Here is a 10341-nt window from a genome sequence, read left to right as displayed (position 1 = left end):
TTTAACCAGGTATTAAAGTATTCTGCTGTTCAATCTTTCCAACCCCGGTTTCCATGACATACAGACACACCTGAAGGTCCTTAACAATGTTTTGCATTTACTTCTTTGTGCCCTTTGTTGAAAATGACTTACCCCTCCATTTCTACCTGATTAAATCGTTTAAGACCCAACTTAAGTACCACCTCCTCCATGACTTCCCCAGTTTTCTTCCGCTAGAATCTACCTGCTCTGAGCACCTATGAATATCAATGTATAAATTTCTGCCTTGCTTTAGCTCTTTCTGTGGCATCTCCTGGTTTGGGTCTGTAGCCCCTGGAGGGTATAAAGTGCACATTTCATCCATTCTTTAAAATCGCACTCAGCAGCAAGTGCGGTAGGAATGTGTGTGTGCCTAACCCATGGTAGGTGTTAAGACAAGTGCCTGTTGCCTTGAACGCAGGACTTCCCGCTTACACAGTTCATTTAGGCAGGCACCTAACAGAATGGGCGGTGCACGGTTAAGTTATATAGCCAGGAGACTGGGGACATTCCAGTCAGTCCCTAGGTTGTCCCTATCACCTCCCCTACCCAGTTTCAAATGGGGTGCGTGTGTGAAGGAAATGTGGCTGGACCCTACTAGCTCCTCCTCCGGGCCACCCCTGCGGATCTAGTCCCAGCCTCCCTCCAGCCCAAGGGTCTCAAGAAATTCGACTTGGTGCTGGAAAGTGGCCTCAGCCACAGAAGCGCCTCCCACGCGCGGCTAGTTTATCTATTTATATTTTTTTGGAGGGAGGGGCGTTCAATGAAGACAAGAGGTGGGGCGAACGGAGGAGGCGGGCTGAGGGTGATTGACGCGAGCGCCAGGGAACCAATGGCCCGTGGGGGGCGTTCTCCCCATTCAAGACTCCCCGCTTGGCTCGCAGGGTATGTTAAACAGCTGTTTTTAATTTGGTCTCCCCAGTCTCAGGCTTTTGGGGACTGGTTCGCCGGTTGGTCAATTCGGCCGGTCTGCCAAGGGGCAGGCGCCGCGGGCGCCGGGACGGAATTAAGGGGAGTCTTAGGGTCGGAAGGAGGTGAGGGGCAGGCCAGGAAGGAGAGCTATTAGCGCCGCCCGCGCGCCAGTTTGTTTCCCAGCCAGGCCGGATTCGTGGGGAGGGATTAGCCCAGTCAGGGGTCGCCAGCACGCCAGCGTGTTGCCTAGTTTATTTCACCGAGACCTTAGTTTTGGTAGGTTGCGGCGGGGGTCTGGGTAAGTGCGGGCAGGAAGGGATCTCCCTTGCTCCTGAAAAGCCTTAAACAATTATTATAAAGAAAAAAGGAGAGATTCCGCACTGTGCCTGGAGCCGGGTCCGGGCTCGGCGCGGGGCGGCTGCATAAACCCTCAGAGCCGGGAAGCTGGAGTTTTGCGAGCGAGCCGGGGCCCGCGGCTTCCTCCGCTAACCACGCGGGGCGAGTGCGGCAAGATGTCCTGAGGGTTTCGATTCTATATGCAAACTGTTGGAGGGGTAGTGCGCGCGCTCCAGCGAGGCGCGGACGCCGCGGGCCCGCGGTTGTTATGGACTCTTGGGGCGGAGGCAACGCGGGCCCGGCGGGAGGGGCGGGGAGGCCACGGGAAAGAGACCCCCACGCCAGTTATGCGCTCCAAATTCCCGAGCTGTAACAGTGGAACCGGCATTGGGCGCCAGAATCCGCCAGGGCACGAGCCCACACCACCTCGGCCAGTGGCTGTGGAAACCTCCAAGACCTCCGAGGCTTCAACCAGTGCTCCAGCAGATCCTGCAAACAAGGAACTGCCTCCTTCCCCGCCCACCCCAAGGCGGTGGCCGAGGGGGCGGGGAGAGTGAGAGCACCCACGAGGGGGTGGCCTGAAAGGAGCAGTGAAGGTCGGAAACTGGGAAAACAGTATCCACGCTCGGACTCGGGAAAAGGAAATGCATCAGCGGGCGGGGAGGGGCGCGGGGAACCCGCCTGTCAGCCGGGATGGCCGCTTGCTGGTAGGCGGGGCGCCAGTGTGAACCGCGACCGCTGGGTGGAGCGCCTCCTGGAGAGAAGGCGCGGGGGCCGGGTCCACGGAGCGCTCTGTGGCTCCTGCCTCCACTACTTGGCCTGGCTTGTTTACTATTTACCCCGACGACTGCTGGTGCTAGGCGCGATGCAGGAGAGCTAGGGGCGGGGCTTTCCCTCTTTTCCACCCACACCTGGCTCCGCCCGAGGGCCCGCCTTCTCTCGGCTGGGTGAGACTCCCTTTTTTCCTTCTCCCTTACGGATTGGATGACCTTCTCCCGGGCTCCGCCTCTCGGACGCTGGGCTGGAGCTTAAGTTCTAGAATTTTTTTTTTTCCTGTAGGGCGGGGGGTGGATTCCTGCGGCCCACCGAGAGCGCAAAGTCCCACCCCTACTTCTGATTGGCGAGGTATAGCCCCGCCTCTTGCGTAAAGAGCCAGGAGGGCCAAGTCCACCCCTCTTCTCCGCCCCCTTTCCTGGTTAGTGTTCGCGCTCCGCACATGGGTGAGGCTCTTACTGCTGGTTAGAACTGTTTCCCGCCCGGAAGTTCCGGGTTTAGAGCCTTTGGCAAGGCGGGGCGGGGAGAGCGGAGGAAACACTATGATTCATTACTCCAAGGCTCGAGATCTGGTAGCCTTTGCGATGAAGTTAGGGGTTGACGGTGTGAGTGGATTTGAGGGTCTTAGCTCTGGGGGTTCTGCAGGGGTTGAGAGGTGGGAGTGGGATCTGCCCTTCCGGGCCAAGTAATAAAGTTCTGAACCTGTGGCCTGGCCATATTCCCGCGCCCCTTGACTTCCCAAAGATCGACCTGAGCTTAAACTTCAGAAAGCTGCGGCCGCTGACACTGTTTCCTTTCTAGCGTAAGGCGGCCACTGTCCTTAGTTGTGTTTGTCTAAGAACTCGAAGCAACCTAGCATTGGTCTGGATGCAGAGAAGTCGGGGTTGGCTGAATCCTGCTTGGGTTCGAAGTGGTTGTTGATGTCAGGTAGGAGCTCAGTGTGGCACGCAGTCAGAGGTGCCGCGTCAACTGTAGCCCTCAGTTCTGCAGAAGTGCCGCTTCTTTGAAACTTCCTAAGGGTTTGCCCCGGGGTGCGCTTTCCTAGGCATAACTTATTTTTAGAGCTCTGTATTGGGGTAGGGCTTGGTTCTTGGCGAGGCTGCTCCCATTTGTCGGCTGCTCCCGGGGTTCAGTTAGCTGCCTTGTCCTTGCGACTGGAAGCCAGCCTTAGAGTCAGGCCCACCTGTTGCCAGCGCTCACTCCTTGCCATCTTCGCCTGATTGCTTAGGGAGGATACGTTAGGACTTAGGTTCCTTAGGGTCTATCACTAGTGGAGTGGGCTCTCACGGAGTAGCCTTTTTGCTGGAGAAAGCGGGAAAACTCTAGTCCCGCCCCTTCCTCTCCTGACGCTCAGTGAACACCCTCCAAAGCAAGGCCAGCGTGAGTTCTCCGCCTTATTTGGTGAATAAATAAAAGCAACCCATGCACTTCAAGCACTTTTTGTGTTCGAAGCACCATAACCAACAAAGAGAGAGCCTAGGGACTGCCATTAACTCCATTGCCCAAGGAGGAGGTGAACAGGCGTTCTTACAATGTTTTACCCCCAACGCTACTTTTTACCCTTTTTCTGAAGTTTGAGTGAAGGTTTATGTATGCCCTGGCCTGTTTGGCCTACTTCCTCAGTTCTTCCAGTCTGGGGATGCCTCTGGATTTAACTCTCCGCCTTCCGGAGGCTTGCCAGAGCCCGTGGCTGTTAGGGCCCAGGCTTCATGTTTATTATCTCCACCCTTTTAAGACTGCTTGGTCAGGTTTGGGGACTGTAGGTGTTGTAAATGTGCTGCGGGTTGGCAACCCCTGGGGCTAATTCTCGGCTTGGTCTCCAGTCCTTATTCTGCACCCTGCTAATGAAAGTTGTCGGCTGCTAGGGAATCTGTGTTGAGGACGAGGCAGCGAGCAGAAATGTAAATTGTAAAATGAGAGTAGGATAGGAAGTATGAAGGGTTTTCTTCTTTTCGCTTTTTCTGTAAGGGGGGAGGGGGTCATCCAAGGTGGTAATGCTAGTCTCTCACCCTTCAAATCCCAGGAATAGGACCTCTGCTATCAGCAGCACCTCCTGTTTCGGGCCCAGGAACTCTGCGATCAGTCTCTAGTGTAAACATTCCACAAAAGGACTGCTAAGGTTCAGCCTCCTCGCGCGGGGCGGAGTCAGCTCCTTCCTAGACAGGCGTCCTGGCCAATGGGGCTTCTACCGGGCATGAGCTATCCAATTCAATGATTGGGGGCGGGGCCTGTCCCGGCAGTGTGGTCAGAAGGGACTGTCTCACGGACATTTTACTCCACATCGGTTACTTACCTTCCTAGGGCAGTGGGAGAGAGAGAGATAGCCGTCCACTGCAATGATCGGCCTGGGCGAGAACTGACTTGTGAGCCTGTGGCTGAGACGGCATGGGGCGTGATATGTGGAGTCCTCCAATGATGTGAAGAGCTTTTCTGCTTCCTCCAATAGTGTTGCGGCTTGGGGGTGGGATTCAGCAGTTCATCTCCAATAGGCGGGGTTGAGCTCGGGAAGCTCCCCGCCAATAGAGGCGTGGAGAAGGTGAGCAGCTACCCCTCCTTGCCAAGGGGTAAGGGGCGGGCTGGTGCAGCGATTGGCTAAACTTTTGACAGGCAGATTATGTAGCCTGTGGCGGAGCGAAGTTCAGTCTTTCCTTTGCTGGGCGGGCCGGCGGAGTGGGCGGGATTTCCCGGGTAACAGAGAAGCGGCCGCGGCGGTAGAGGCGGCGGAGACGGTTTCTCCATCTTCCCCCCCTCCCCTTCCCCCCTCAGAGTTTCCCTCCCTCCCTCCTTCCTAGTCTGGGCATCGGGGTCTGTGACCGCATCGTTAGCGGAAAGGAGCCTGCCAGTCTTCTTCAGCAGGCCTATGCTAGCGCCGTTCGCGGGGCCTCCCTGCTGAGCCCAAGGCTCACGCTGAGACGGACACGCAGTAAGGAGCGGCCGAAGCAGCTTTGCGGTGAGAGCACGCCGGGTCGGGGAGCCAGGTGGCGGGTAACGAGGGACTCGAGGGTGTGTATTTCTAAGGGGGGGCACTGACCTCCTCGGCTTCCCGTAGAGCCGGCGGGCGGGAGGTGTGTGGATGTGTGAGGGGGGTGGGGGGGCGGAGCGGGCTAGCTCCGTGCGGGAGGGGGAGGAGAGCGTAGTCCCGGTGCGCGCGGAGAGGGCGGGCTCTCTCGCCGCTGCTGGGGGGTGGGGCTCAGCGCGCGCTTGCAATTGTGGAGAAAGGGGCGGGGCTGGCCCTTAGGAGTGTGGGTGACCCCTCCCGTCCTCTAGGGGTGGGCGGGACTTTGGCTGGCTGCTGTGCGCGGGTCTGCTGGGGTGTGGGACGGGAGGGTGGTCTCCTGCGAGTGGCTTCGGAGCCTGGTGGGGAGGGGGTATGAGGTCCGCTTTCCTTCTCGTTCTCGGGGTTGGGTTGGCCGGAGAGGCAGTACGGAGCGATGATGCCACGCCCCCTGGCCATCCTTTCGCCCCCCCTCCCCCGCCCCTGGTTTCCGCCTCCTTGGCTCTAGAGGCGGGGCTCGGAAAAGCCCGCTGTCGGGTCTGGCTGGGAGTCGCGCCTAGATTTGCCCCGCCCAATGTCTCCAGCGGGTGGAGGGCCCCGCTGACCCGAGGAGAGGTGATGTTAGGACCTACTGTTGCAGCTCCGCAATGCCTTTTCCCTGGCACGCAAGGGTCCGGTACTGGAGCTGTTTCTGCCTTGGTCCTTGCAATGGGGATGGAACCGTGCAGTTTGGAGAGTGGGAGCATGGTCGTCGCCACTCACTTCTTGGTTGTAATTTTTGTGGTGAGGTACGCAAGTTCTTTTGGTTGAAGTTTGCGGTCAAATGCTACTTGTGCTGTGACCTTGGTGAAGGGAGGTACCATGAGAGAGTCCTCGAGAGACTAGAAATGTGGCTAAGGACAACCTTTTCTGGAGTTCCCTTTATGTTCAGTTAACGTGGTTCTAAGGGGCGGGCCCTCCTTTCGGCCAGTGGGGTGGTGGGTAGTTAGATTTAGCCACTATTTTAGTGGCTTAGGACTTCAAACACAGCCGTGAAAAGGCTGTGAGCTCCTGCTCTTCACAGGGCTCATATTTAGAAAAAAAAAATGTTGGATTTATTTTATATTAAAGTGATCAGTTTATAAAAATGGCGGTTTATCTTAAAACTCATACTTTGTATAAAATACTGTTCAACTCTTGAATTTTTGAATGCTTTATACAGCTGACTGTATAAGCTTGATTTCACAAAGAAGTTGCAAGTAAGTAGCTATAGGTGTTCTTGAAAAGTCTTCTGGTTTTATGTGATTCAGTTAGAACATATAGACCACTTGCTATTAATGTTCTTGACCTAGTTTATTAAAAGAAGGGTGATGGTGAAGATATCGTTCTTTATGACATGTAGTGCCCCTCCAGTGCTTATTGGGGATTTGCCTTAGGACATTTCAGATTTTAGGAACCATTTTGAGATTTTTCCTCTGATTTGATACTCTCTTTTCTTAAGAGAAATTGTTTCTGGTAGTTTTCACGAGAAAATAAATATTGAATGAATGTGTTTACTTACTAACATCTGAGCAAGCCCTCTGGCTAATTGTCTGAATGGAAATTAAACTCTATATCTATGCTTTGCTCAGTTGGGACTGAGAGCTTGGTACCCTGTGCTAGGCACATGAGAGTAAGTCCCACCTTATCAGCTAAGGAAAATAGGGGCAACAGTAGCTTTTTAGTTTGATTAATGGTGGCTGTAATATAATTGGTATGGAGACTGAAAACCTGCGTGTTTTTCCTGATGCTACAGACTAACAAAGATAGTGAAGGTAGTGGAGAATTTACCACTCAGGAAAGTTTGATCAACACATGGTTGTTTCCACTATTTGCAGTGCTGTGTGTTGGGAAATGGAAGATCTAATTCTTGCCCTAGAGAACATGTTGTCTACTGGTGTGGCAGGTCACATGTCCCCACATAGGCTTTAAGAATTCAAATAAGAACCTCGATATACTGTCATAGGAAACTTTTCATAAATGCTTCTTGTCCAAAAATCAGCATTACCAGTATATACTACGTAGTTTGTCAGAATTAAAGACCTTTGATAGATTGGCACTTTGTAGTTAAGAAGGTAAGATTTGTAATTAAAGAGTAAGATTTGTTTGTTTGTTTGTTTGTTTGTTTGTGGAAAGAGCTGTGTAGTAATGTGATAAGATTCCTGGCAGAGCATAGTCCTGTTTACATCTTCAGTGCAAGCAGACAAGATACTAGAGAACTATGCAAGGCAGATATTAATGGCTGTGAAATTTAGCTGGAATTAAAAGATGTTCATGGCATTCATTTAGTGCAGTCCCTTAAAAGGCTTTCTCATTGTCTCCCCAACCAAGAATTTCTTAAGCTTTTACTTTCTGTAGTTCTTACAAGAATGATAGGTACAAGCTTTTTCAAACTGTACATAAGAATTCAACATTTTTTGAGCTGTTACTATGTCCCAGACATTCAATTAGACAGTATACATTTATTAACCCATTTAATCTTCATGGCAACCATGTGTAGTGAAATCTGTAGAATTCATGGGATCCACGTTTTAAAGATGAATGGCACAGAGAGGTTAGACATGATAAGTGGTCAAGCCAGGATCTAGATCCAGCCATTGGTCTAAGGATAGTAAACAGAAGTAACAGTGTGCTTTTCTTGTAAGATTTTATTTATTTACTTTTAAAGAGGGGAAGGGAGGGAGAGAGGGAAACATCAATGTGTGGTTGCCTCTTGTGTGGCCCCTACTGGGGACCTGGCCTGCAACCCAGGCATGTTAGGTTGTGGATTCGAAGGCCAGCACTAAATCCACTGAACCACACCAGCCAAGGCGTAACAGTGTGTTTTTCTCTCTTTTTAAAAAGATTTTATTTATTTATTTTTAGAGAGAGGGAGAGAAACATCAATGTGTGGTTGCTTCTTACATGCCCCCAACTGGAGACCTGGTCTGCAACCCAGGCATGTGCCCTGACTGGAAATTGAACTGGCAACCCTTTGGTTTCAGGCCCATGCTCAAGCCACTGAACTACACCAGACAGGGCTCTTTCTTTTCTTTTTTGTTGTGGTAAAAAAAAATTCACATGGATATAACATAAAAGTTACCACCTTGACCATTTTTAAGTGTACAGTTTAGTGGCATTAAGTATATTCCCATTGTTTAACCATCAGCACAAACATTTCCAGAATGTATTCGCCTTTCCAAACTAAAATTCTGTACCCATTAAACAATAACATATCTCCCCGCAGCCACTGACAAGCACTGTTCTAGTTTTTCTCTGTGAATGTGACTGCTCTAAGTACATCATAGAAGTGGACTTGTACAGTATTTGTTAGTTGTGTCTGGCTTACTTCACTTAGAATAATGTCTTCAAGATTTATCCATGTTGTAGCATGTGTCAGAATTACTCCTGATGGTGAATAATATGCCATTTTATTTATATATCACATATTGTTTATCCAGTCATATGTCAGTGGACCTTTGGGTTATTGGGTTGTTTCTACCTTTTGGCTATTGTGAATAATGCTGCTGTGAATATGGGTGTATAAATACCTCTTCAAGTACCTTCTTTGAATTCTTTTGGGTGTATCCCCAGAAGTGGAGTTGCTGGAACATATGGCAGTTCTTTGTTTAACTTTTTGAGAAACCAGCACAGCAGTGTGCTTTTGAAAGCAGCTATGAGGGAAAAGATTGAGACTCAGATTCTGAAGGTGAATTGAGTCAACACTCATTTATTGACCATCTTCTTAAATAGCTGACACAGGAAGAAACTTTGTCCTCTAGAAGTTTACATTGTTAGAAGGAAAGGCAAATATGCGTTTAATGATTTTACTACACAGCAGTGTAGATTGAGTGCTGTAAGAGTCAAGTACAGAGAGCTGTAGGGAGTTCAGAGGAAGGAGAGCTTACCTGTGGATGGAGGGAGAGGGGACTGTGAATGAGAAACAGGAGGGTGGAGTCTGAAATCATAGAGATCTAGTTGAATCCAGTGGTTAAATGACCTTAGACATTTGCTCAAAATATACCAGAGGATGCTTTGAAATGTTAAAAGGAACGGCATAGTGCTGAAATTGGCAAGTGAGTTTTTTGTCTCTTTTCCAGAGTTTGTGAGTCCTGTTCTCTTTAGTTTGCAGACCTGATTGCTTCTGCTGCGTTGGAAAGTTAATCCCAATGAAGAAATTATGTAGTTGGCATATATGTTACTGCTATCATGTCAAGCTCAAGATATGTTATCAAAATAGTCGATTATTATTTCCTAAATCTTCTTTTCCTTCACATGGGTTCATGTTTCTGCTAACAGATGAATAGTACTAGTAATATCTTAGGGTTTTTAACTTCTTCTTCTAATGGTTTAAGTAAATAATTCTGAATGTTTGGTTTTTGTTGCAGTTAAGGTCCAATACCCATCCAGCAGCATACTAGGGTAGTCTGTGAATCAGGGTTCTGCTATTAGTAAATTATATTATTTCCAAATATTTCAGGGAATTTTATTTTTCTGACCTTTTAAAGAATTCCTCACCTGAAAATATATATTTATTGATTTTTAAAGAGACAGACAGAGGGAAACATGAGTGTGAGAAATATTGATCAGTTGCCCCCATACGTACCTCAACCAGGGATCAAACCTGCAACTAATTATGTAACTTTCTTCTTGGGTCTCTTTCTTCAAAAGACATGGATTTGTTGTCAGTTATAACCAAATGTGTAAAGTTTTTGTCCTCATAAGTTTTCCGGACAACTACCTAATATTGATTATCCTCAGGGAGCACACTGCATCAGTGGTGCACAATGCATCTAGATTTGGACTTCACTTTCTTGATAAAGCCTCAGCACTCAGGACAGTGCTGGGACACAGTAAGTGATAAATAATTAGTTTGCAAACTGAAATGTGAGGGTTGCTACCCAGAGGCTACCTCTGTTCAGTGGCAGTTAGCTTCAAAGTTAGTGACGCATTTATTGGTAGCAATTTCTGATACCTCCCCCCCACCCCCACCCCCACCCGTTCCTCCCTCTCTCTCTCTCTCTTTCCCTCCCTCCCTCCTTCCCTCCCTCTCCCTCTCCCTCTCTCCCTCCCTCCTTCTTACACCAGAATGACAGATTTTATTTTTTCTTCAAGCACATAGGAAAAAACAAAAGTACTAAGGGTCCTCGTTTAGTTGACAGGGCAGTTCTACACTTCGGTTTTCTTACTGCTTTTTGCGGAAAGCATTACAGTATCTTTCAAGAAAAGTATAAAAGAAATTGGTATATAGCATCTTAAACATTATATAGGGTGTTAATCTTTGGGGCATCTGGTTAAGAGTATATGAC

At 49.5% G+C, this 10341-nt stretch overlaps 1 protein-coding gene across 4 annotated transcripts in view; it reads left to right on the top strand.

The window, feature by feature from the left end:
* The first annotated feature begins 4778 nt into the window (after positions 1-4778).
* The window catches only part of SIN3A (SIN3 transcription regulator family member A), a 61592-nt gene continuing 56029 nt past the window's right edge, over positions 4779-10341 (top strand). For 2 of the 4 annotated variants that reach the window (XM_045848576.1, XM_045848577.1), the window contains exon 1: positions 4779-4990. Coding sequence is in view for 1 of the 4 variants with exons in the window: in XM_045848574.1 (XP_045704530.1) it covers positions 5654-5823 (170 nt within the window). In the remaining 3 variants the exon portion in view is untranslated. Of the gene's footprint in view, positions 4991-5647; positions 5824-10341 lie in introns of those variants that run through there. The other 2 variants (XM_045848578.1, XM_045848574.1) reach the window with 1 other exon arrangement.

The sequence above is a fragment of the Phyllostomus hastatus genome, unplaced genomic scaffold, assembly GCF_019186645.2.
Source record: "Phyllostomus hastatus isolate PE091 unplaced genomic scaffold, TTU_PhHast_1.1 phas_contig_62, whole genome shotgun sequence".
In the NCBI taxonomy this organism is placed as follows: domain Eukaryota; kingdom Metazoa; phylum Chordata; class Mammalia; order Chiroptera; family Phyllostomidae; genus Phyllostomus; species Phyllostomus hastatus.
Note: the sequence above shows the minus strand (reverse complement) of the source record. Positions and strands in the feature narration are given on the sequence as shown.